Source organism: Trachinotus anak, unplaced genomic scaffold (genome assembly GCF_046630095.1).
Source record: "Trachinotus anak isolate AG129_WGS33_773 ecotype Australia unplaced genomic scaffold, CSIRO_AGI_Tana_v1 ptg000011l, whole genome shotgun sequence".
Classification (NCBI taxonomy): domain Eukaryota; kingdom Metazoa; phylum Chordata; class Actinopteri; order Carangiformes; family Carangidae; genus Trachinotus; species Trachinotus anak.
The window spans coordinates 13,421,973-13,449,700 of NW_027273862.1; the positions used below are offsets into that span (position 1 = coordinate 13,421,973).

The following is a 27,728-nucleotide window of genomic DNA, read 5'->3' on the forward strand; positions in this document are numbered from 1 at the left end:
AAGTGGTTTTATACTTCTGCTACACTGTACCCAGGACAACACAGACTCAATTGTTGGGTTTATTTTTTATTTTTTTGGTGTTTGTTAATTTTCTTTCTTTTTTTTTTTCCAGCTTCCTTCTTAATCTTATTTTTTTGTATTGCCAAAATCTTAATAATTGTTTATGCTAAGGATTTTGGGGTTTTATAATCTACCATAACATATTTAAATCTGGTAGACAAATATGTCAGTATTACATATACCTCTTTGTTGTTAAATAACATGCATTTTATTTTAATGAAGTCTTTGAAAGGAACACGTAAGATGAACATCCAGTTGTGTTGGCACATTTTACAGGACCTACTTCTTTAAAGTCTTACTTGGCCTGGAGCAAAAAAGAAAGCGATGGGACTGAGTGTAGAGAATATGACTTTATAATCATGTCTTTTGGCAGTTGCCGCTTATGTCTTATTGATTCCTTACCAAAGCCATAGTTGTTTTCCTACAGTAGCTTTAGCTGAGATATTCTGGGTTCTGTTATTAAATGGCTGTCACATCACAGCACTATTCATGTAACACAGTGTAAGGCAATATTTTTTCCCCACACTGAATATATCTGCCAATTTTGGTTTAATAAAGCAGACCTATCTACAAACATATTGTGTTCCAGATGACATAATTAGGTTACCATTCCTGCAAAATGCAGTTTACAAAATACACTGACTATTATTTATTATACTTACAACAATGAGGGAAACGTTACTTTGTGAAAGCACACACACAGAGTACACCCTTGACTGTTGATGCTCTCCTATTTAGTATCAGCTCTGTTAGTGGAATTCAGTGTCAGATTTCCAGGTCAGAATTAGTTTCCCATTAAACTACTGATCAAAGTGTACAAAGTTCTAAGGAACTTTTAAAGAAACTTATATTGCCTGACTTTGTTCTGAGCCAGAATTATATTTAAACCTTTTTATCCCAAAGTTGTATATTATTTAGACTTCCACTAATTGCAGTCTTTCTTGCATTTTGAATTTCTCTTTCATTTTCTCTCTGTAATTATTAATGTTCCTTCTTCTGTCTCAGCACGTTTGCCTAGCTTGTTCTCCCTTCCCTTCCCTTCCCACTGCTCTCAGAACAGTATTCCTCCATCTGTGTCATAAAATGGATTAAATGAATAGAGAAATTGCATTAGCCCCAGTACAAAAAAAAAAAAAAAAAATCCTCTTAAAAATCTGATTAACCTCAGATCCTCAAAGTTCCGATTGGACCATTAAATATTGAGTGAGACGTGTAAATTCAATTTAACTATTTAGCAAGATATTTGGTGCTGTTACATGCTGTGTGAATGTTACCTGACCTCACTCTCTCCTGGACATCCTCTCCTTTTAGATACCTCTCTCGCTCACTCACTCTCTCTAACACACCCCTTCAAATCCATACACACACACACACACAGACACAACCCACCCCCCCCCCACCCCCCTCCCCTGCTGAGGCAGCAAGTGAAGCAAAATAACTCACTCTGCCACACAATCGCTCCTCTGCCTCGCTCTAGGCACTGGCTGCTTTATTCCATGACTTTTTTTTCCTCCTCTCTGCTCCCTCCTCGTCCTCATTGCTTCTGTATTTTTTCATACCATTGTAACTCTACTAAAACAAGAGCCAGTGATGGTGAATTGCTTGACCTTTCTCGTTGTGTGGTGGTGTTGTGCTGTGTGGTCTGTGTCGACTTGGTTCAGCCCCATACATCAAGAGAGGTTTGTTATTTTGGACGCCTTTGTTTGGTGGGAATTGGAAGTGTTGTATGTATATTACAAGCCCTTTTACTGGCATTTGTCAGCAATAGATTTGCAAAAAGAAGTTAAAATTTGCAGCAATGGAAATTAAAAGGTGCCTCTACTTGCTCGTAAAGACTGACACTGTATTAGACACAGCATTGAACAGGCAAAAAGGCTTTCTTTAAGACACAATTTTACTGTACAAAATGTTTTATAGTTTTCACAAAATACATTTAGAAAGCTCCATTTTAAATAAAATTAAATTGAAATATTTAAGAGACAGCGTGTAGACGTTTTATCTCAGAAGCATTGCTCAGACGTAAACCCAGTATGTGTCCATGTTCTACGTACACACTGAAATAAAAATGCAAAACTCAAAAGAGCATGACAGATGATGCTAGAAAAACCCTCCCATGGTCTTCAATTATAAATAAGGACTGCGGGGATCGACTGCAGTCTTACGAACTCGAAGCCAATGTAATCGAACAGAACGTGTTTACAAAATTTTGCAACACAAGACTAATAGCTTAAAAAAAACATTGTGTACTAGATGAGATACAAAGGCTTTGGTCTGTTTTACAATCAACAATGATTAAATCTGATATGTACTTGTAAACAACTGCCAAACACTTAAGTTTAAAACTCTGTCAAGCAATGTTTAATCATAATTATAGGAATTAAATATTTCTAGTTGCACAATTTTTTTTTTGACCATAGGACACTATAATACAACTATACCTAAGAGACAAATTGTACCTGACCCTAAAGTAATGTATTTTATGATGCATGGAACATTTATAGAATATTCTCGGGGATATAAATGAAATCAACTTTTATTGGAGAAATCTTTCTGGAAGATTTCTAGGGAAGACAAGTACTTTACATTTTGACATAAACAAACTGGATTATATCGAAGACGCAGTCTACCATTTACAGACTACAGGTTTTCTTTTACACCTGTTTTCCACATTTAATGTTCTTCGTGGTAATCTAGAGTCAATCCAACCACCGAAGCAAGAGGTCCAAGTTGTGTTGCATGTCGCACCGTCTTTGCGCACTTTGAGCTGTTGATAGTGATCCGTGCCTAATAAGCCAGCAAACGGGGGACCCATGTCAGAGGAGTCAAGACCACAGCCTCAGTGGATGGATCAAGTTTGAGTTTCCTCTGCTAAATATCCATTCGTAAGAAATAAGACCAATAAATATTTTTTTTCTTTTTTTTTGACACAGTAAGAGTCTTCCCTCCAGCTTTTCGTCTTTAATGATATGCAACAGCGTCCAGAGACCATGCAAAGGCTGGTAGAAAGTCTCGATATAAGCAGATTAAAAGATAGTCATGGCAGAATCTCTCAGGTTCTCCTCTCAAACAAACGCAAGACCAACATGGTTTTCTAGCAGTCCATCTATCAGTACTTGATCTTGGTTTTTCATATTAACATACAAATGGCCATTTACTAACACACCAGAGAAAAAAGGAAACAATGACTGAAGTTGGAAATAGAAAAAAAAAAAAAAAAACAGATAAGTTTTTGTTCCATAAAAATTTAACACCGGGCACTTTACAGAGGTCCATTTTTTTATGTCTTTCCACTGTTGTTCTCTCTTCCAAGTCCTCATTTGAATGTGCCTAGAGCTACAGAACAGCACACAGTCCCACTGGAAAAACAAAGCCCAGACGTCCCAAGGCTGTCCCAGAGTCTCTCTCTTTCCTCTCGTTCCTCCTCTCCTCTCCTGTCCTTTGCCTCTTCTCAACCCTCTCTCGCCTTCTCTACTCTCCTGTGCCGTGTAAGTGTGAGGAGCACTGCCGGAGGGCGATGGTGGAGTGGGTGGTTACAGGGTGAAGTAGCTCTTCTCTCTACTGTAGTCTTGACCAGTACTGAGACATGTCAGGCTCGCTCCCTGGGACTTGGACAGGGACAGACACTCCAGGAGAGATGAGTCCTGCAGAGACAGAAAGAGAAAGAGGTCAGTTTAAAGAATAAATAAATTAGAAAAATACATAAATAAATGAAGCCCCAGAACTCAGCATGCTAGATTAGATGAGTGGATGCACCATGCACAATTAGTGTGAGAGCAAGCGCTAGTTAGCCTTATAGCACAAAGCAGTGTGGTTTAAAAGCTTGCAAATAGGTAGACAAGCAGTGAAGCTGCAATGAGTCACAAAGCTCTGCACATGGTTGCTCAGTAAAATGCTTGCAAGCTCAATAAATTGAGGCTTTGGCAATGGCATTTAAACAGAAAGAGTACAACAGCAAATGAATCAAATTAATTAGCAATTTAGCACAGAGGAAATGTGGTTATGCATGATTAACTCTTCATGACTATAACCAGTATATATGGCTCTCAGTAACAGCATCCTAATGGGGTGGAACTAAACTATGGGCTGGAGTAGTGGGATTGACATGATGGCATAGAGCGGGGTTGAAATGAGCTCCTTTCATGCAGCTTGCAGAGGGAAAATGAAATGAAATGCAGAGATATTGACCCGCAGATGTTTAAACCATGAAGTTTCTCAAATAGACAGAAGGGAAGAGGAGCGCTGCCGCGACAGATCATGAATCAAAGATGGCTATGTAGTACCCCCTTATTACAGGAAAGGTGGCAGATATTTCACAGAGTGCACTGTTTGATTTTTTTTTATTAATTCCCAAGCATGTTGGTAAACAATGAATTTTCTGCCTACCTGTTGAGGTGGTACCAGAAGTGGTCATTGATTGGCTGTTCATATGTGCCTGCATATGAGGGGGCGTGTATGTTTCGTAGCTCCGCCCGTTCACAGGCGGACTGGTAGGCAGCATGCAGGAATAAGAGGAGGTCTGGCTGGGCTATAGATGGGGAGAGAATGTTACATTAGCTTAGCCAACCATAATGTTCAGCTCACTAGTCTGTGATACTCTAAGCTTTTCACAGGCAGATCTGTCTAGATTTAATTTTATGCATAATTTTAGTTCAATTCCTGTCAGAAACCTATTCTTATAAGATTTTAAGGAACGTGTTTGGCCAGGAAACATAATTTAAACCACTTATTACACAAAATACACATCTGTACACATCTGTTGACTGATTTGCATTGTTTTGTTTTGCTTTTTTTTTTTTTTACTTACTTGCATAGGTAGATTGTTTGCCATGGTGAAGCTGGGCATGGGGGGCAGCGCACTGTAGGTGTTTGTGAGTGCAGAGTCAGGTCTACCCAGCATTGACCCCGAGGTGAAAGACACTGTGAATGAAAGTGGAAAATGTGGTTAAAACACAGGAGCCTCCAGTGTGCGGGACCGGCTCATTAGCGTTAAGTAGTGCGTGCGTGAGGTGACGCCTTATTTGACAGGCTGATAGACACTGAGCTGTGTGTGTGTGTGTGTGCGTGTGCGTCTCAGGTGATTGACTTGTGCCTGATCTGGTAATTACAGTCAGCTGAGAAGTTTTGCTCAATCATCCATCGAGGGGAAACCACCGGTGTTGCTTCATGTGAACTAGAGCGCACAGCCATCCAGGCCTCTTCTCCTCCTTTTCGGTGACTCCGCAGGTTGCCCGCATAATAATATTCACTCATATTTCACATGGATCCCTGTCTGACTTGAGCTCAGGAGCGGTTCGCCTACATGTGTTGTTATTTCCCCTTATGAAAGCAATATTGCAACGTGTAGGACCAGTGCAACATCTGCATGCCTGGTCGTGCAATAAAACAGTCGACAAATTCTATTTTTTTTTTTTTACGCTAAATGTGTGGGTAATGGTGTAAGCGTTGCCCCAGCTGCGGTGGACCTACCCGGTGTAGTGGGCTGCGGGATGGCCTGGTAGACGCTGGTGCTGAAGCTGCTGCTGATGGGAATGTGGCTGGAGGAGTTGTTGGCCTGCCGGCGCTGGTTCCGCAGCTTCTCCTCTCGCCTCCACTTTGCTCTTCTGTTTGAAAACCATACCTGCGATGAAAGCCCCCTTGTTAGTTCTCTCACGGGCATCCAGCCACCAGATACAAATAAATAAATGAAAAAATAAAATCTGACGTTAAAAGTTGTTGTTCACTCACTTGTATTCTTGCTTCGGGCAGGTCGATCTTCGCTGCTAGTCTCTCTCTCGCGAAAACATCTGGATAATGAGTTCTTTCAAATTCTGTAACGCAAGAAATCAGCGCCGCAAAAAAGGGTTAGTGAATAAGCAGCAAATGTGGTGGAGGTTGGCTGATTTTATGCAGGGTAAATGTATCCCTAAGGCCTAGGATCCAAAACGTCTTCACTTACTAACACCTTAATAATCACAACTAGTATTTATCCACTGTAATAAACCATTAAAAATATGGCAACTCGCACATTAAGGGATTTGTCTAGTTCCAATTCACCAAAGATTGACAGGAACTTTTTTTTTTTTTTAATGAATAAAAAGAACAACTATTTACCAATTAAATACACTTATAAATAATTCACTGGCTGTTGCACCTTTTTCCAGAGCCTCAATTTGCTCCTGTGTGAAGGACGTGCGGTTTCTCTGTAGTTTCCTCTTGAGCTGCAGTCGCATCTGCGTCTCCTCTGAATCCTCGCCGTTCGAGCTGATGGAGTTTGTGTTTTCTCCTGCACCGTCTTGTTGTTGGCAGCCATCTGCAAAAAAAAAAAAAAAGTATTTAATGGAAATAAGCATTCAATTAAGTTAATTGAATAATTAATTCTGTGGTCTGGTGTTGTATCAGCCTACAGCTAATTGTACAGACCGCGGTACAACATCATTAATTAAAGCCACTATCATGGTTGATTTCATTCGAAATCAGATGAATTATTGAAACTTCTTCTTAATGTTGCCAGATTCCAGACGACTGCCTGTGTGAAAAGGAACAATATCAGAAAGGCCTCGCAGTTAAAGTGTTTATAAAATATTGTGAGAAAAACAGGCTGGCGAGGGAAAAGGCTGCTCGTACTTATCGCGTCCCAACAATGGCGTGTGTTCTCAAAAGGTTAAGAGAAATGTGACAAGATGTGGTGAACCTCTTTTCAGAGCCTATGAAATGTATTAAACCCTCAAACTCTCTAGCCCCCCTTCCCCCTCCCTTTTTTTTTTTTTTTTTTTTTAGGGCAGAGCAATGCCTCAATGGTCGTTCCCATATGGGCGTTGGTATAGCCATTGAGGTGACCACCAACTTTTGAATAGGAGAAGACGCTTTTCAGAATGATACAATGCCCTCAGGAGTAAGGGAAACCATTAAACTATGGACACAGCCAGGGACGAGCAGTGAGCCCTCGGTGGGTGTAATATATGGGAGGGGTAGGGTGGTGGTGGTTGGGAGGGGGGGGGGGGCTACTGGGGGAGATGACAAAAGGATTCCCTCTCTCTGGAGGCGCACAGGCTGTAGTGCTTTGGTATTGTGCGCATGAGGATCCCAGTCAACAGAGCTTTGAGTCCAGTGTGTTAACCCTTATCCACTACCATCATTAATCACGTCCCCCGGCCAGCTACACGCCAGTCAGGATTTCTGTCTTCAATTGGAAACAAATGAGTGAGGAGAGAGCATGTAACCCCCTGAACAACCAAAATAAGGCCAATCTATTCACTGCTCCTGCTTGTCCGCGGTGGGCCCAAAGGCCCCTTCAGTTGCAGGGCGAGGCTTATCGACTAATGTCTGTCTTGTTGTTGGACATCATTATCACACCGAGAAGTTAATGCGAAATTAAGCGGGTGGGGGGGGTGGGGGAGGGGGGGGGTGCGTGGAGATAGAGGGTGGTTTATGTAATATCTCACTCATGTCTGTCTGGCGCCGTGGGTCGGACTCCTCTCAGCTTTTTGTCTGTGCAGATTTTGTTTATGTTTTTGATTGGCACACTCCGAACGACCGGTGCCACGCTGGAGGACAAGAGGTTGTCACGAGAGGGGAACAGGTGCAGGGCCACATGAGCGACCGAAAATCGAGCTCAAACTGTGCAAAAGTTGTCGCGTTGTGTAAAAGATTCAAACAAGTTGCACTTTTTTTTTTTTTTTTTTGGGTCGTGATTCTGCCACTAAGGGAAGTGACAGACCTGCTAAAGGCCTGAAAGCATATCTAGTGCATCTCTATGTGAAAGTCCTGGCTCACTGAGGGGAAACCTGATGCGACATGTTTCTTGACAATTTCCCTTGCTGCAAAGCAGAGAAAAGTATTCTTCTATAGGCCAATAGTTTGTATCCGCGCTATTTGTTTCTTCACTCCGGCTAATCCATAAAAAGAAGTGAATGTGAAGCTATTATCCGTCTGCCAGACCCACTGACGCTAGGATGGGATTTGTTTTCTTTATAAAAGCGCTGGGAAATAAACTCATTCTTTAGTATCACGATGTCTCAGCCAGTGAGGCGGAAAAGCAGCAAAAAAAAAAAAAAAAAAAAAAAAAAAGAGAGAGAGATACCGAACCAATTGCGGCACCTTTCAGCTGCTGAGACCGGATCAAAACACTCTTGAGAAACCGCTTAGAACTGAAAGAGAAAGTGAGAGACTAAATCCTATAGACGGGATTTAGAGCCATATAGCCAGTGACAGAGAATGAGAAAGAGATAAAAGACAAAATCGGTGAGGAGTTTTATTCGTTCCTCTTTGGATAGAGTTGTCTTCTTTTGGGGCCCTGTCACTCTCCATGTAGCCATTATATCTGCTCACTCGGCTGTCGGATGGAAAACATATTTTTCCTTCCCTTGAGACAACTGCTTTACCTAAATACTTGCTGATTTAAAAACATAACCAAAGAAGTCATTGTTATTATTATTATTATTATTATTATTATTATTATTATTATTATTATTATTATTATTATTATTATTATTAATTTATTGTTATTATCGCCGTTGTTGTGTTATAATAATTAATGCAATAATAACAGGCCTAGATAATATATTTACAATTATTAAATAAAAATAATATTATCTGCATAAGCAACCAATAGCCTAATCAGTCTAACGTTTAATACAAACAGCAACCCCAGTAAAACTAAATGTGATACTAATAGCCAACTGTTGTTCATAATAATAATAATAATAATAATAATAATAATAATAATAATAAATAATAATAATAATAATAATAAATAATAATGAGTTATTATGATTTATTTAGAAAATGAAGTGAATCACTTTAGCTGTTAATATGATCTTTTCCGCTTTACTGCTTGTTGATAACAGCCCCACGTGTCCAAATGGTCGTCAAACAAATGCAAATGATTATTTGCAAAGACTTGAGTTCCACTCGCAGGTCCCCTCTCTCCGATTCACATAAATCAGGCACCTGTGCCCTGACACTTATTTCATCGCACAGTCGATGTATAAAAGGTGGTGCTTCTTCTAAGAAAATGTGCTCAGTGTTTGGCCTGCAGCAGGCCGACAGGAAAACCCTCTCAAGTGGAACATTTCCACAGCAGCCTTGCCATCTCCACACTCCTGCATGTTGCCATAATGAGAGACAAAGCCCTCTCTAATGAGCAATTACACGTAGCGCGGACCGTTCCCATAACCAATCATTGCGTGTGAAGGAAAACATTCCTTTGTACTAATATCCCCGCACACAGCTCCCCGGCTCTGCCTCCCCGTCAGGAGGGGAGGAAAATGCAGGCTGTTGGATGGACACCTCTGCTGAAAGGACAAGCCGCTGTCACGCACATCCATGTCTGGGACAGTGGAGGCATTCAGACTGCATGCATGGCCTATGGTTTCTTCTAATCGACTAGTCTTAATTGGGGGTCTTGTTCAGGGCATCAAAGCATGCATGCAATACCTCCCTGCAAACAGAGCTGTGGACCGGAACCACTGGAATAGTAAGCTGTGAAACTATTCATATTCATACATGGCAATTTCTGGTGACCTCTGTGGAGTTCACATCAATTGTGCCTTCAAACAGACAACAAGACATATCTTTTTTTTTTTTTTTTTTTTTTTTTTTTTGTGGCAGGCCATAAATGTTCCTGAACCCACCTACAACCGACCTGCACCGACCGGTTGTATTCTACGGTATACAACCGTCAAGGTGTCTTTACTGCCGCGGTGTGATAATGAGGCTCACCTTGGTTGGGCTGCCCTGGCACTGATGTTCCGGGGTACCAGCCGGGCCGGGTCCCCCAAGTTCCTGTCTGACCGTTGAGCATTCTCAGCTTGTCATACATGCCATCTGCGCCCATCTGTTGCTTTTCACTAGCCAGGTTGCGGAGGACTCTGTTTATCGATGACACCTGAATGACAAATTACATATGATCAGAGTGAGGATTAGGAGTAGACACAACGCCGCATCAGTGCGTTTTCTGCAGGCGAGCTCAAAGATTATGGGTGTGCAGTGGGTTTCACAGCAGCGCGCGCGCACACACACACACACACACACACACACACACACACACACCTTATAATCACAATAAATCTGCACAGGAGGATGTTCACAAATGGACAACGAGCTCCTTCTAATTGCCTGTATGTTTGGGTGATCACATATGCAATAGGCCGATGTGCGCCCCACACTTTGAAATGCAGCGTATTTAATAAGACTGAATGGTTGGGTGCCCATCTCCTTTTCCTCCACTGCATGAGGGGGCGGGAAAAAAAAGTCATTTCATGTGGCAAATTAAATCATGCACATAACTTACAGTCAATACACTTACACTGGGTATATTGTCGTTGGTGCAGATCCCCTCCGACAGAAGTCTGTCACGGATCTCCCACGCAAAGATAGACGGACACTCCCGCTTGTACTGCGCGATTTTCGCGACCACCTCTGGAGTGGCGACCCTGGGCTTGCTGCCGCCTATTGCCCTCGGTCTTATGGAGCCAGTTTCATAGTATCTGCCCAGGATCTTGCTCACGCAGCCGTTGGATACCTGGATGGAAAACAAAAGACACAATTCACATACATTATTTACGACTATTAACGGAATTTCTAAGATGGCGTCAAAAAATTATCACCTTGTCACTGTCCAGCACTTGGACTTCATCATGGGTCTATAAACACAAAAAATATGCCTTGAATGGTATATTAGGCATTTCTTACAATAGATTTATTCTTTATAATAGCAGGCAGATTACTTTCCTTTTTGTTTGCTTCCCCCCCACCCCCCCACCCCGTGAACCTAATTCATTAACTAATAACTAGTAATTTCACTGATTTAAAATGCAAAAACTTAAGGCTGCGTGAAGCAACTGATTTCATGTGAAATTAATCATACCGTTATGTCTTTCATCTTTCTGCTTAATGGTTTCATTTTTCAAAGCAAAGCAGCCTGCATCCACTGAAAACAAAGTCTGGGTGAAGCGGTGTTCTGTTCAAAAAGGAGTGTGACTGTCACCTGCAGTATCCTGGAGATGTCGCAGGGTCGAGCACCACTGTGAGCAAGTTCAACTATTTTCTGCCTGGTGGAATCCGGCAGCGGTCTACCATTAACAAACACACCACCAAGCTGGTTTACGCCACTGTGACCTAAACATGGAGACAAAAGCATCGTAGTCATCACATCATGCAGCAAGACCAGTGAAAACATGAGGTGATAAAGCAAATGATTTTCATTTAGTCATGAGGAGAATGATTTATTTTAGCGTTCAGGATAACCAGGATAATGAAATATGAGGACAGCATACAGAGGTAGGCTACAGAAGGGTTATTGCAGTTGATTTAAAAAATAAAAAAAAATTAAGAGTCAGATATGTTGTTTGAAATTTTTTTTTAAAAAGTGCCTTAAATCGGAATTGCACAAATGAAACAATCTTTTCAAGGAACTGTTACAACTCTCGGTGCGTTTCCCCTCTGCAGTCAAACATTGCGCATTTGGTCAGTAACGCATGCAAAACCTGGATCAAACGACAGCAGCGTCACACAAACCGAACCAAACTGTCGCAATATGCTTTCCCCTGATAATAAATGAACAACTCAATCGGTTGTCTTGCCCCGATGAAACTCAACCAACCTCTTCTCAAAGCGGAAAACTTCGGTATTAAAACATTCGCACCGTTATCCATCCCCTCATGAAGCTACAAGCTGCTCAGCGCCAACACCAGCACCTCAATCAGAAACTATATCCTCCAAATAAATAAATGAAATCAAATAACAATAACCTGCAACAGCGACAATCACATCGAACACCAGCCTGTGATAATGTCTTAAATTCAAAAGCGTCGCTTTTGTGGAAAGTGGCTTTAAATCGCCAACTCCAGTCCTTCAAAACACACAGCAATTACGCATGAATAAGACAGGCACCACATAGGATACTAGCTCTAAAATAGCAATTTACATGACCGGTTATTGTCTAAAAAAAAGATTGATTTTTGGAAATTATCCCTAAATTGTTCTATGGCATCTCTCTAAAGCACAGAATAATCCCGCAAACCTGAAGCCAAATGGGAGAGCTGACTCCCCGGAGTGCCTGAGCTGCTCTCTGTTTCTCCGCTCCCTTCCCCTGCGCTGCCGCCCGGTACATTGACTCCGGGAGCAGAGGCTCCTTAGCAATAAATAAGCTCCAAATATAGAAGAGGGGGAAAATATGATGAGCCTGCCTGACATTTGTCTTTAAAATAAAGCTAGCTGCACGTCAAGTTTGAGCTTAATTTCTGGAAATAGGCGGAAGTCGCCTCGGATCATGCATGGGAGGCTAATTGAAAAGATCAGTTGGAGCACTTGTGGCAGGCATGTCACTTTATGACACCGCTCTGCTTTTGAAAATCGCATCGTCACGACAAATAGTAGCATGATAAAACGACCCTTTCTGTCTGCATTTGGATATCACTCAGACAAAATTGGACGCTACTCGTTTACCCTCCGAGGGAGACTTCGTTTTAAGGTGGCCAGGGGCTACGCGCGGTCACAGAAACGAGGGCGCGCCTGGATTCTTAACATATTAAAAGTGACATGCAGTTTTTTCCCCCCTTGTTTGTATTTGACAACAAATGCTCACAGCCACTGCAGTCCTGTTGTGAGCAGTCGGTAGGCGTCTTTACTCTGAAATATGTCACAGGACTCTGCTTTCAACTAGAGAGAGATTTTATAGAAAATGATCAAAAGGCCGTGTTCATACCTGAGTGAAAAATAAACCTGTTTAACTGAGTAGCATATCCCTTTTGGCCACTATGTGTAATAATCTTCCAGCGTGGATCTGATTGATAGTAAATCCATTATCATCCCTCCTGCTCTTTGGTAATTCCAGGATTAAGTGGAATTAATAGACTTCTCATGTTGAAATTGGCCTACCCGCATTAAGCAGCCCTGCTCTGCGGGTTCTCCAGGGCATCTCCATCATCTCTGATTTATAACTATCATATAAATCCTCCGGATCGATAAAACCGTCAGATAAGGACATCACATAAAAATCCAACTCTCCTAAGGTTAAGTCTTAATCATGGCACAATTCCCTCAAGTGCTCAGAGTCGATCTCGCCCGCTGGCGCTGATTATGCGCCTTGTATTCTATTGCAAGTCGACTAATAGGAAAACATATGGTGTCAATTTGGACGCTCCCCACCATATACACCCAGGAGTTATTAGCACAAAAGCCAGCGAGGCCGTCGCGACCTTTAGACAACCCAAAGGGCCGGGCCCAATGATATCTCCTCGGCAATTCGCACCAGACATCACACGCCAAGCCAGGGGAGCATCCCATTAACATCAATCCGCAGCAAAGCAGGAGCGCAGGGTATTGTACACAGCTTTGATAAGGCCCCATCATCTCAATAATGGACAATTGGCAAGCAAAAAAGAAAAAAAAAAAAAAAAAAAAAAGAAAGAAAAGAAAAATTCGCTGGGGCCTAATAAAATGAAACTCAAATGCCACCACCAGTTTGTAGAAAAAAAAATCATTTTCTTTACGCTGTTTTCTTGTGAATCACACCTCTACACATCAAACAACCCAACTGTCATGTGGTCCAACATTGAACTCAAACATATTTGGACTAATGCGCACAGATTACAGCACAGACACGTCATCAAGGTATATGGAGAATAATATAATAAAATTATTCCACACACCTTCATCACAGATGTCATACACCTCTTGTCCAGCAGCAAGAGAGAAAATGTTTCATGTTTATCCTTTTTTGTTTCAACACACACCAGGAATAAGACAAGATATTCAACTCATGGGCCACTTCAAACACAGAGGCCTGTAAGCAACTTCATCTACCATGTTTTTTTTTGATTGGCACCCACGACAATATGGTTGTTAATATTTATTTTCCACTGTGAGTTCAGCCTGCACCTAACAGTGTGGCCTGCGGTTATAATATGAGCATTTTCTTTCTAGTTCATGCTGTCTGTCCGTGAAGAATATGGACTAATCTACATAAGACATTATTGCTATTCCTCATGTTTCATGCAGGGCTCTTCTCTACGCAGCTAATCTTGTATGCAGCCTGGCAGCCAGCTCTAACGCTAATGCAGACGGCTGTGCAATTATTTAATACCAACTCAAGCAGAAACAAAAATCTCCCTCTCAACCCAGCCCCCTCTATTCTCTCTCTCTCTCTCTCTCTCTCTCTCTCTCTCTCTCTCTCTCTCCCTCTCCCTCTCCCTCTCTCTCTCTGGAGCAGGACGACGTGTGATTAACTTGTTCAATAATAACTTGCCTACCTATCATTGCAAAAAAATAAATTAACAGCAATGAAACGGCCATCAAATAACTGAGAATATTTCGCCCCTGCACCTCAAAGTCATGCAAATTCATGCCTGCACATACATATGTATATATATATATATATTTTTTTTTTTTTTTTTTTTTGCCCCACTTTAAAAGTGTTCTTATAAAGTTATTGCGCTATAACAACCAATGCATAGTGTCAGTGGGTGTTGCTTCCATGCAACCACATTAGAACTTGCGGTTGTAATCAAAAGTTGCATGACAAAATATGTACATGTGTAGATATATAAAAACAACTTACTGTTCTGCATCATTGAGGCTACGCCAGACTCCCACGTGGCTTGGTTGTGGTATTCTAAGCGTCACAAGGAAATAACAGAGCTGGTTAGCATCACATCATAAACCCGGTGTAAAGATCTTTTTTTTCCCTTAAGGCTACTGTCAAATTATTTGCAACATTTCTTATTTTTTATTTATTTATTTATATATTTTTTTTTTTTTGGAAAAAAAATAAAGTCTCTCATCTCGTTCGATTTGAATTTCATTTGCGGATCTGGTGCTTAAACATAATGGAAGCATAATGAATTTTAACATCCTGAGTGTATGTATGTATTTTAATTAAACTTGCCTGGAAACAGAGTTGACTGTCCACTCTATAACAATTTAGTCAATCATCTGCCGTTTTCACTACTTAATGTCTCCCTATAGGACAAAGCAAAACAACACATTAGCACAGCCACAGCTATACTGATGCACTTCAACCTACTTCAAATCTTCATTTGTGACTTAGCTTTAGATTTAACCTGAATGTTGCTGCCAAGCAAATAAATTACAACTGACACGGGAAAACATTATTTTAACATCTAGCTGTGTTAGGCCCTGAAAATAAATTCTAACAGCCTAGCCGTAATATTGTGCCTACAACTGTTTTACAGCACTGGTTCCTTCAAAGCTTTTGGTCCTGATTTTTTTTTTTTTTTTTTCGTTCATGTAAAGAAATCAGCCCTCATCCTCTCAGCAAGAGGTTTCTATATTTTTCTAAACTTGATATCCCTCTTCTTGTGGAGTCTATCGTGGAAACTGTACAGTGACACACGTTGTCTACCTCGCCTCACTGCCCTGCAAAAGTCCAGACCAGGAGGGGGTACAATGCTGGTGTACAAAGCCTGCTGGACTCTAACAATGCACCCCCTTTTCTGCCTCCATATACCTCAAACCCGGGGCGAAAACTCGGCCTCCGCGACTAGAAACACACAGCTTCCCCACTAAACACACCAACAAGTTCAGATTAATACAAAGAGCCGGAGGCATGCATCCACCCCCTCCGGGACCATTCACACACACACACACACTCACTCTCTCTCCCTCTCTCTCTCTCTCTCTCTCTCACACACACACACACACACGACCGTGACCCCGGTGCCGCTAGTGCGTGAATGTAGGTTTTGTTTTCCCTGCTTTCTTTCCTTTCTTTTCTTTTCCTTTTTTTTTTTTTTTTTTTTTTAGAAAGAATTTTAAAAAGTAATTTCTTGTTATAAATATTTGGTGGTTATTTTGTGCTGCTGGTGCGGGTTGTAAAGCGGGTTTAAAGACACAACAGCGCAGTAGGGCGCTCAATTGGAAAAGACAAATGCATTAAAGAAGCTATTGAATGGGCAACAGATAAAAAGGGGGCCACGGAGGGAGAAGTCTGAAGTTTTCATTTTCTCCCTCCATGCGGAGTTGTGCTGTGTGCAGAGTGAAATGGCATAATACCGACGTCTAACAGGCTGTGTTTAGTCCATGCCCAGTTTGTGAGTCGCACCTTTAGGGCCGCCATTGCATCTTTCTTTCGTGTTTTAACAAACAGGCTGCTCGGTCATTAATCAAACTCAGATTCCATCACACTGGCCCACATAGCCGGAGTTAGCCCTGTTTAGCATAAGAGAAAATGACCAAAAACAACCGCTAAATAATTCAGATATTACCATGAGCCTACGTTTGGCCTAATGTCACGGTGTTAAAGTTTATATGGAGAAGTGGGAATAAAAGGCACTGCCTGTTAAACCTGAAGTCTGCAGCAGCCTGAAAACGGACCGCAGTCAGTAGCTTTTAGCCTTGTAGGGCCGAGTGGTTAATCATTTATTTAAGGTCGAAAGCTCAAACGTTGTTGTTCCCGAGGTTAACTACGATCTAATCTGCATTTCTTTTCCTTTAGTAATCCGGAACAACAATGTCTTAATTCAACATGCTTATTCTGGCCGCTGGATCCTGCGCTCACAACATTCATATGCAGAAAGAGTCCATGTCAGGCCTTGGCTACAATGGCCCCGATGCCAGTTGGAGGCTAACACAGAAAATATGTACATGAAGATGATGATTTTTTTTTTTAATGTTACACATTACAGAAAACATTTAGTGAATTAGTTACTAACTTGAACATCTTTAATCCAAACTGAAATGAGTGTGTTTTATAACATAATGTATAGGCCTGGTGTGTTTTGACTATCATTCTTTTCAAGCGTTATTTGAATTTTTTTGGTTGAATTAGGGCGAATTTATCTTTTAAATCATAAGATTTATAAACCAAAAATGTATAATTGCGGTAAAAGAATGCATTTATTTTATTTTTCTAATTTCCTTGTTTGTTTTGACAAAGTAACTTAAAAGCAGCAGCAATTTGTTTCCATATTTTATGTTTCATTCAATCACTGGAATTATTTGAAACGTTATTTCCTGTTTTGTGCTGACATGCCGGTGAAGTGTTGTCTGACCATTCCGGGGTATTTGAACTGGTAAAATGTAAAAGCAGCTGAACTCGCTGTCATTAAGTCGCTGAAGCAGCTTAGAAAAAAAAAAAAGGGGGGGGGGGGGAGTTGTATTTTGTCTGACACACTAACAAACCCGCTAAAAACGAGCCTCCTCCTCAAGTAGTGAAGCGCTTCATGGAGTCTCTCTCTCCCTCTTTTTCTTTTTTCTTTTTTCTTTTTTTTTTTTGTAGAAGGCGCTTGGGTGACTCGCCTGCATGAATCAATCTGACACCTTTCCTCAACGGGTCATTGCGCCCCATTCTCCACGATGATCACTGTCCTGGCCCAACGTGACTTTTTACTCTTTGCTGTCATAAATAAGCGGTAAGCTATCCGTAGGCCTAAACACAACAACAAAATCGAGCAGATAAAACAGACAGAGACGCTAAAGGCTGTTCGCACTTCTCAGAGAGTCCAGTCAGGAGACAGGCTGCACAGTCCAAACGATACAACACCTACAACCTAACCACTGAGCCTCAACCTACAGCCGAGAATAAATGGCCTATAATAATAATAATAACAATAATAATAATAGTAATAATAATAATAATAATAAACAACTCCATAATTTAACAACACAGACAAACTTTTAGTTCAGGATCTCACCTTTTTGGGGCATCCTGCGTCGTTGTCAAAGTCCTTGGCAAACTGCAGGCTACAGCCTAGTTCTCCACACCACAGAAAGAGATTTTTTTTTTTTTTTTTTTTTTAAAAAAGCTGACCAGGATCAATCTCTCTCGGGAAGTTTAGAAGAGGAAAAATTAGTTTCCAGTAGTCTTCGGCGGAGACGGAGGGGATATCCCTGCGAAGGAGACAGAGATTGACAGTGAACTCAGATGTCAGGACGCACGGAGTTCGGCGAGGATGTGCGCTGGCGTGTGAGAGAGCGAATGAGAGAGTCGGAAAGAGAGAGAGTGGGGAAGAGAGAGAGAGAGAGAGAGGGAGAGGGAGGAGGGAGGGGAGGAGGGAGGAAGAGTGGTGGTGGTGGTAGAAGGAGGTGGGGGTAAGAGAATGAGCACACCTATGCTGATTGGTGATGGAACAAGTGTATTAATGTATGTGTTCCTGGTCTGCTGTGTGCGCCTCGCCTCGCCTCCCTCCGCCGCTCTCCACTGGCCCATTAGCGCGACCCGACCTCTGTCATCATCCCCCATATAAACACTTCCCCCCGCACCACAGCCAAAGCGGGAAACGGGGCCGAGCCACAGCGAGAGAGAGAGAGAGAGAGAGAGGGCGAGAGAGAGAGAGAAAGAGAGAGAGCGAGAGAGTTTCGTCTTCCCAACCCACTAATCAGCCCACGCATGCAAATACCCTGCGCTCACTTGCTGAATATTACCCTATTGCAGAGCAACTGCCTCGGAAATGCCCATTGGACGGGAAGCTCTATTCTTCCAGGCTGAATTGGGTCCGCGCAGGGAATCTCGGGCATGTTCAGCTCCAAACCTGGGGCTCCACACTCGAGCTGCGAGGGTGACGGAAACTAGCAGCGGAGCAGCGCTGCACGTCAACGCTGGAGCTCGTAACGTCAAATTAAAATTACAAAGAGCTGCAGCCCTTCATGAAACAGCCCAGGCCCTACAGATGCCATGAACGTTATGGAGACGCATGCTGTTGAAAAGTTTGGGGACATGTTGCACAATGTCACCTCCGTTTGTGTTTGTTTGTTTGTTGTTTGTTTGCGTTTGTTTTTTTGTTTTTTTTCTTTTTTGAGTTTTTTTTTTTTTTTTTTTCGGTTCTGCATCCACATGCTCAAATGTAGACCTGCAGGCGGAGATCCTCACTGACAGATCTGACAAAACACACAATGTTCAAATAGCTTGCAGCGCTTTAAAGCACAATTTAAACGGGCTTACCAGATGCATTTGCTCTTATTTCTCCAAAAAGCGGTAATACTAATTGAAATAAGAAAAACAATAAAAAATAAAAAATAAAAAAAAACAGTCCTGATGATAGAACTTTTATTTCTAGTTTACTTTTAGTTTTTATTTAATTTTTTTTTTTTTTAGCTGAAACCTCCAAATGGGAGGATTCTGACTTTGAAAATCTTTAGCATGTGAACCTAGCACGCTCCTCCCTCACTGAAAACCATCAGAAATGTCCACCACGTGCTTTTGTTGATTCTTTTGGGTATCACCTTCCCCTGAACCCCCCCCCCCCGTCAACAAGAACACCGTGCGTAAAGAGCGCAGCCTTTAGCCAGGCTCGGCTGCTTTTTATGGACACATTTGCGAGGCACGGCGACGTCACTCCTGCGACCTGACAGCAAATAGCACGCGTAAATAAAGTAAAGCAAATGACTGTGTAGCCATGGCCACACGCTCCCAAACTGCGCTGGCTGAATGGCTGGCTATTAACGCACACCTCAACGCACCCAAAAGCAACCCCTCTGCGCCCGTGTTTGAGCGTACACCCGGAGCTTTGGGCAGCACCAGTCTCAGCACTGAGGAGCCCCGCCGCTCGCTCCTAAAGGAGGAGAAGCGAGGGGAAGGGAATGAGGGTTGTATGGAAGTGGAAGCCAAACTAAAGCAGAAAAGGGGGTGCATGAAAGGGCAAAGAGAGAGAGAGAGGAGAGCGAGGGACAGGCATAAGCAGGGGGAGGGGAGAGAAATTACTTTTTTTTTTTTTCTTTTTTTGGGGGGGAGGATGGATGGGGGGCCATGAAATGAAGTCATGGAGGCCTACACTTGACTTTCTTTGACATGTGAAAAAGTAGGAGAAGTCAGAGCTCATCAATAAAACACTTCGGAGGTGAAAGAGGGCTCCCTAACAACCATCGCATTCCTGACTATGGGTTCAATGAGTAGACAAACGACGCTGCCAGAGAGAGAGGGAGAGTCGGGGAGGAACAGGGGGAGAGAGAGAGAGAGAGAGAGAGAGGGAGGGAGGGAGAGAGAGAGGGAAAGAGGGACTGCCCGGCCTGAATGGGGCCCTCAGTGGGCCGGCGAGATAATGAGCTGAGAGGACCGGCTCAAACTGTCACCGAGGGTCCCGCGGTGAGGAACAACACTTTGGCCAATACTCCTTCATCAAACAACCCGTAAACTAAACGAGCACATTCATCTGTTTCTCCTTCCTGCATTGTTTCTACTCACTTGGACTGGTGGCTCAGCCTATACGCCTACCATGAATGGCCACAGCTTATATCAGCTAAAGGGGTGAGGGGGTGGGGGGGGGTTCCCAAACATTTTCACGTCAAGGACCCCCCTATTAGACATGCATTAGACCACAAACACCCCCTCCCCAACAACACCAAGTCACCCCACCCGGACGGGAGTTTGCGCAATGAAGGAACCTGGTTATGATTCACTGTAAAACTGCGTGAGCGGACTCAGACTCACTGAAGGTGGAGTTCAACTTTATTGTTGTAACGTTTAATTCCACAGTTTCCAAGAGGTTAATGGAGGGAAATTATTTTCCTGCTTAATCTAAGAGAATGTGCCCGGACTGAATTAAAGTTAGAGGCGGCGTGTAACGCAGGAAAGTAGGCTGCAGTACACTGCATGGACTTCAAGAGGAGTCTGAACTTCTGCAGTGTTTACTAAACTATGCGTGCTCATGTCGGTCAGCCATAGTGAGCACATGTAGCTTGGACAGCTGCATCAGTTCAGGACACAGCCACTGGGTTATAGTCATAAGAGATAGATTTATTTTTTTTGAAATTAGTATTATTTCATATGATCTCTGCTCTGCTGTGAAACCACACCAACACAGCAACGTATTTCTTGTGTTTATAACCCGTCCTTGTAGTGCAACTGTTATCACTAGTCTCAGACTGCAGCTGTCAAAAATTCACACCACTAACCTGCCTTTCGCTGAAAGACAGATTCCCCGATGAGTGTGTCAAGTAGTTTTCTTTGGAAACAATACCTCCAGTAGGTTATTGATTTCTTTGGTTAAGCTGTAAATCCGCTCCAAGAGCTAATTCGTTGTCTCCACTCTCGGGAGATTTCTGTTTTTTCACAACCTTCACTCGCATGCCAAGTAGGCCTACTGCTTCATCAGCAGTTAACCGTCAAGCAGCCTGCTGGAGTGATATATTTCCTACACAATTTATGTTGTTGTTTGTTTTGTTAGATTGCTGTAAAAGTCTGTTAAAAAAAAACAAAAAAAACGGGATATGCTCATGTTGGGAAAGCAATTAGCCCAATTCGGATTAGCAGCAACTAATGTCATAGGCCTTGAAAAGAAAGCCTAATCTGGTCGCTATTTTCCCCTGAGCCTGGGGCAATGTGGTATTTGTACCCCTGTAGAAACTTTTAAATACAAAAAAGAAAGAAAGGAGAAAAGAAAAAAAAAACATAAGGGGAGGGAGCTGCAGTGAAAAACAGTGGCATTGTTTTTGGACAGGGAAAGGGGATGTAGTGGAGGGTAAACCCTCCTAATTTATGGCTTTTATTTGGGATTACAGTTTACCCTTTACAGGCTGGTAGAAATCTTGATCAGGTGCTTCCAGTTTAGATTTCCCTGAAAAACATGGTCAATTTGTTTTGTTTTGTTTTTGATTTTTTAAAATTGTTATTATTTTATTTATTTATAGTTGTCGTAATGATCCCCCACTGGAGGTCACAGCTGATTCACCTTTTATTCATCAGGGTATTTAGGAAGGACTATTAGAAGATGTTAAAATATTGTTACAAGATGATACATCCCTGTGATTCAGGTAGATTTTAAAAAGGAAAATTTGAACATATTGCTCCTTATAATTGATCTAGCTACATACATTTTTCTATTTTATTGTTTGGTAAAAGAAGTGGGGGTTAGCTAGGCTATATTATTATCATTATTATAGATAATAATAATTATTGATAATAATAAAATAATAATAATAAATAATAATAATTCAAGCTTCTTTTTTGATAATATTGTTGTTTGTACTATGACGATGGTTAGTATAAAAAAATCAACTTGAGGTAAAAATATGTATCTTGATTTATTTTTTTTAATCTAATTAAAATATAACTAGGTCTACAGTTATCATAATAATAATAATTATTATTATTACTATTATTATTATTATATTCGTTTATTTTGTAATCACAAAAATCACCACAAATGTCGACCTGCATTTGTAAACTGCACTCTTGTCCAGATGACCTGTCACTCATCAAACGGTCTCGAATCGTCAGATTTGTTCTCTTTTATAAAGAGGACACCGCTGGTTTATTTGCGTAAATTATTTGCACTTTTACAATGTGTAATTTTTTTTTTTTTTTTTGTTTGCTTGTTTTGAAATTTTATCAACAGCACTCAAACAATCACACTTTACGCAGACATTTCAGTGATCTGCCATGTATTGCGAGCGTGCTGCACATGGAGCGCGACCCGGAACAGAAGCTGTGTTCACATCGAGTCATTTCTCAGCACATTCAGGGAATATAAGGATACATAACTTCATGACGAGGTTGATAAATCCATTCTGCCCTTTCCAAGAGGAAAATGAGGGACTGTTCGCAGACGGTGCTTAGGCCCGACAGACACAAACCCTCTGCTTTGCAGGCGCTTTTTTAACATGTTCCAACAAAGTAAGAGTCTTCATGCCCATTAATTAACCCTCCTCCACCTAGCGAGGTAGGATGTGATGAGGGATACATAACTGCAGCTGTAATTTTTTTTTTTTATTATTATTATTACACTAGCTCAGCGTTCATATAGTGCGCGATGTTGGAAGTTTGTAGGGGGACAAGGAAAGGGTCGTCAAACCTACAGCTAGGTGTGCAGTCCACAGAAGCCCTCTCCTGGCAAAAGGCTGAAGGCTGGGATAAACACCGGGGCTAATGGTGTCACAGCGCTGCTCGGCAAGCGTGACAGAAAGAAACACTGGATCCAAACATACAGGAGCCTGCACCCGAGGCACTCAGGGTCTCCCAGCTACGGTTTACAAATCAGATTGATTCTTTAGCTTCACAGGGAATTTTTTTTTTTAAATAGCCAAAAGATTGAAGCTTATTTCAGCAGAGGTGGGATTAAGATGCAAAAAAAAAAAAAAAAAAGAAGAAAAAAAACATAATAAAAACATATAGGCCTATAGAAATCCAAGTATAACTTCTAGACCCAAGCCCTTTCACAGAGCAAAATCAATCTGAAAACCCTCAAGGCACACATGTCATTTCCTTTCCATGCCTCGTTGTAGCTACAAGAAAGTTTGACACACTCATTTTTTGCAGGTCGCTGTGGAAACTTAGAAAATGTTTAATTTTCCAGGGTACAAAACGACCGAAGACTTCATGAACTGAACATTTGAGCCAAAATATTAGGGTTGTCTCTACAAAAAAAAACAAAAAAACACATGTAGGTTTCAGCCTGATGAAGAAGCTCTGTTTGGTCTCAAAACAGCAGTGAACCACTCCGCTGATGGACAGCGTCATTTCCAGCGCGCTGATGGATCGAGGTAGAGCTAAACAGATCCTATACACATCCAATTTACCGTACAGCTCGAAGCCTTTCATTTCCCCGACATAAAGCTCACAATAACAGGTGCTTTAAAGGAGTGACGTGCGCTTAATTCCTCAGCGAAGATCACTAATTACACGCTCTACGTGTGGAAGTGTGTGTGTGTGTGTGTGTGTGTGTGTGTGTGTGTGTGTGTGTGTGTGTGTGTGTGTGTGTGTGTGTGTGAGATAGATGACAGCAGAAACGAAGTCAGTACAACTTTGTGTGGGTATAGGCTACACCTCCTGTAGCCTGCACAGGGAAACGTGCAAGCGCTCAATCGGTCATTTCACCTAACTTTGCCAGTGCACCCGGATTACAATCACTCCTGCACTTTTCAGCATTTGAGGAGATTTGGCAAAGTAGAGGCGCGCACTTTTGCAGTTTTTAAATAATCTCAGAGGGATCATTTCCAGAGCATACGCGCTTTAAGTGTTGAGAATAAAGTGTTTTTAAAATGCAAACTCACCGGATGAAAAGCAGCAGACGTGTCTGACCAGTATCCTGTGCGCATAAATTCTCTTCTTCCCTCCCCGGGTCTCTCCTCCTCGCCACGGCGATAGAAACTTATAGGTCCCGATTAAAATCTATCTACCTTTGGATCCGTCGTGGAGTTGAAATGTCAATGAGAGTGGGGAAAAAAATCCGCGGCTCTTACCAGCAACTCTCCCTTCGGCATCAGCCTCAAGTTGGCAGTGATTGGCTGGAGCGACGGGCCGACGTCACACCTTGGACAGGACGCAGAGCATAGAACGGGGAAGTGCACAAGGTAGCCTACATGTGGAGCGCACCGGCCTGTTTACTGTCCCAGTAAACTGTGTCTGCTGTGTGCAGGGGCTGACAGCTAACAACTCCCTCTGCAGGGGCCTCCTCCTGCTTTTATTCTATTTTATTTTATTTTATTTTATTATAGGCCGTTTTATTTTATTATAGTCTATTCTATTTTATCTTACTCCATGCTGTCCCCTGTTGTCCCAAACTGTCTCAAATTTCCGCGGACGGACAGCGAACAGTTCTTCACTCCTGGATGCTGAGACTGAGAGTTACTGTGTATTTGCCTCCATGATTTTTATAGCCTACATTAGAGAACTTCAGCGCCGCAGGGATTCAACGACTTGCTCAAGAGCACTTCGGCAAGAGAGATGCTTTGTGGTTAGAGTTCGACTGCAGAGTTGCGGCCTGCAGCCGAACTCCTCCAGAAACAAAACATGTTCCGAGTGTGTTTCCAGTTGTTTTAAGAATAAAAGTCACAGACTGGGGGAGTTTCTCTGAGTTTGTCCTGAAACTGAAGAGTCTTAGTAAAATACACGTCATTCGATGTAACAACACGCACAGTGGACTTGGACGTTGTAGCCTTGTACTATTTTAAAGATTTACATGGAGAGTTTTTGCAAGCTTTGCAAGATTTTCTTACTATAGCCTACCTTCAAATGTATGAAGCTCCTGCCAGACTATAAGGGTATTAAGACATGGGCAGGCACAGTTGTCGTGTTTTTAAATCCGGGCATGCTCAGCGTGCAACAGGTATGGACAAACCAGGTGCAGGCAAGTCCCATTCAAAGGACCTATGAAAAATCTCTCTTTCATTGTTCCTAATGATGTAGCCTCTAAGGGCTGTGGGCCTAGTCCCATTTCCAAGGCTGTGGTGTTATATGGCACATGATGGCACCGTTTTGTATCAAGGATTTAAAGTGTAATCATAAACATGAATTCCATTTGTCGACGATCCACTGTTTTCGTCTGCGCTAGAAACGCTTTTTTTTATTTCTACAGCCCTATAAAGTTGTCATCCGCTACTCGTAATGGGGCTTTACCTTCCCTTTCACCAAGGCAGGCTAAAAGCCTCAAATCCTATTTCACAACCTCTGATGTTTGTGTCAATTTGAACAAGACGGTGAGTAAATGGGCAACCGCGCCGCCGCTTGTCTCCCAGGAAGAGACCGGGGCAGCGCAGGTACGGGCCAGTCAGGACTGGCTGTGTTTGGGCCATTATTTGGAGGAACAGCCATTAAGAGGCCTTGATACTGTGCAACGCAGCAGGGTGCTCGACATCCGCGCTGGAAACCGCACGGCTTGGTCCCTGCTTATCAGGCTGTCAATAAAACGAGATGGGATACAGCGGTCGAGCCAGGTGCTCCCTTTCCCTTCCCACACAGCCCCACTCTCCAGAAACAGATCAGGCGTAAACGCAAATCTGTCCAGCCGGTTTTCCCTCTGCCGTCACCACGCTGCACAACACCCCCTCCACCCACCTCCACCCACCTCTCTCCCCCTCTCTCTCTCGCTCACACACACACACACACACACACACTCTCACCCACTAAATCATACTGACAGTTGTTTCTGATTTTCTATGGGAGTATGGAAGCTGCTTTGCAACTTTGCAAATATCTGCCTGCATTTGCATCTAATCCCAATCTTCACCACTAATGCATATTTAGCAAGGACATACATTTCAGTAAAAAAAAATTATAAAAATGAAGTATCTGACATTATCTTCACAGACGTAAACAGGCCTGCATGGGCAACAAGTATAAAACTTTCATACAGGTCAAACAGAACGTCTGAAAACCGTGGCAGCCCTACACAGTGCGGGGGTTCCGGGGGGAAATGCCAATCTCTCGCTCCTCTCTGACTGATCAAATTTTAAAACAAATTGTGTAATGATCGACCTCCCCTCTCTAGCCATGCAGAACATTATGCTGCCATAGCCTACGCCTCATGAGCTTATTGTTTACTGTCGCTGTAGCAGACAGAGGAAAATGTCCAGGGGACCGAGCACGTTACCAGAAAGCAGAGGGTGCACGCACAGTTGATGCTGCGTTCAAAGGCGGTTATTTCATCCATCGAAATTAGGATTAATTGCAATGGAGACACGGAGGTAAGTTCTATCTGAACTTCCAAGTTTCAAAGTAGCTGTGAAATAGGCCCTACTTTTAATTTCATATGCATAAAGTTAATTGTTAATGGTTTTAATTGTATTTTGAGTTTGCTTTTTGGCGTGGGGAAAAAAAAACAACTTGATAAGCTTATATTAGTCTAAAATGTGTAAAGACAGGCCAAAGTTTGTCATATTGGAAGCTGATCGGGCAGGGATTGAAAATTGGGATGAAATTGTCAGGCCTGTTCCTGCTGACTCTGCTCGCTACATGCCTGCTGTTTGAGTGGCAGAGATGTTTAGATTGGGCATCTGATATTTTCAATTTAACATACAGGGTCCAAAGGTAATATAGCCTAATTACCCCTACACACACACACAAACACACAAACAAACACACACTCTCTCACTATACTAAACGCGCACACACACATGCACACACATCCTCGTCTCTCCCTCTCTCTCTCTCTCCCTCTCTCTCCCCCTGTGTGAAATGTTTTAATAAGCCCTACACGCTCTGTGTGTAGAGTTTGATTTGTTTTCTCTCCATGCTCCCCGGCCCTGGATCGAGACATTAGCCGAATTCCCCCGGGGTGATTGGATGCAATTTGTCCGGAGTAGACAGGCACGTCCTGGATGTTTGGAATTCACTTTGGCTCAACGTGACAAGTCTGACTTCGATCTACAATTGCATCTGAAAGTGCAGCGAGCGGAAAGATCCCATGCCATTAAGTGTTCTTCTCCCTTTTTTTTTTTTTTTTTTTTTGGCAAAATAACAAGATCGTCCATTTGCCCACAAATATTCATAACAATTCCATTTGCGACACCTCTAATCTGCCATAAGGCCTGAATGCAGCGCTGAGTGCGGGCTGTAACGGCGGCGGTGCACATGGTCAGTCCGCCGAGTCAGACTGGAGAGAGAAAAGTCCGAACGAGGGGATATTGTGCCCTAAATCTATGACCCTTTAAATTAGATTAAAGATTGACAGTGGGCTGGATTTAAAAAAAAAAAAAAAAAACAACAAAAAAAAAAACGTAAGACTGACACCTGCCACACAGGCTTGGTCGTGATTGATTCTGATGCTTCGTGCTGGCAACAATAATGCTGCTGTTTTACGCAGGGCTGAGTAGGCGCATTTATCACTCACTTGCCAGGAGAGGCTGAAGTCAGTGTCCGTGTCGCGCTGTGAGCTGACAGGGGAAAATGGGAGCTAACGAGGTTGTCAGATGTCCTGACAAGACAAATGAGAGCTCGTCACTCCCTGCGCTTTAATAACGTTTAATGGAAACGTATTGCACCGTTCAAAATAAAGTGTTACACATACCGGGGTCTG

The 27,728-nt window shown here is 42.4% G+C and overlaps 1 protein-coding gene across 13 annotated transcripts in view; it reads right to left on the reverse strand.

The window, feature by feature from the left end:
* Nucleotides 1–1,936: 1,936 nt before the first annotated feature.
* Nucleotides 1,937–27,728, reverse strand: part of pax6b (paired box 6b) — a 40,339-nt gene continuing 14,547 nt past the window's right edge. The window contains exons 1-15 of one of the 13 annotated variants that reach the window (XM_071488192.1): nt 23,986–24,144; nt 17,694–17,889; nt 14,927–15,000; nt 14,600–14,653; nt 13,692–13,715; nt 11,027–11,157; nt 10,647–10,682; nt 10,346–10,561; nt 9,760–9,925; nt 6,191–6,349; nt 5,785–5,867; nt 5,527–5,677; nt 4,865–4,977; nt 4,444–4,585; nt 1,937–3,701 (exon numbers count right to left, since the gene is read on the reverse strand). In XM_071488192.1, coding sequence (XP_071344293.1) covers nt 3,616–3,701; nt 4,444–4,585; nt 4,865–4,977; nt 5,527–5,677; nt 5,785–5,867; nt 6,191–6,349; nt 9,760–9,925; nt 10,346–10,561; nt 10,647–10,682; nt 11,027–11,157; nt 13,692–13,715; nt 14,600–14,612 — 1,320 coding nt within the window. In that variant the 5' untranslated portion in view covers nt 14,613–14,653; nt 14,927–15,000; nt 17,694–17,889; nt 23,986–24,144 and the 3' untranslated portion in view covers nt 1,937–3,615. Of the gene's footprint in view, nt 3,702–4,443; nt 4,586–4,864; nt 4,978–5,526; nt 5,678–5,784; nt 5,868–6,190; nt 6,350–9,759; nt 9,926–10,345; nt 10,562–10,646; nt 10,683–11,026; nt 11,158–12,061; nt 12,151–13,691; nt 13,716–14,599; nt 14,654–14,926; nt 17,638–17,693; nt 18,020–18,108; nt 18,257–23,985; nt 24,145–27,728 lie in introns of those variants that run through there. The other 12 variants (XM_071488186.1, XM_071488195.1, XM_071488197.1 and 9 more) reach the window with 12 other exon arrangements.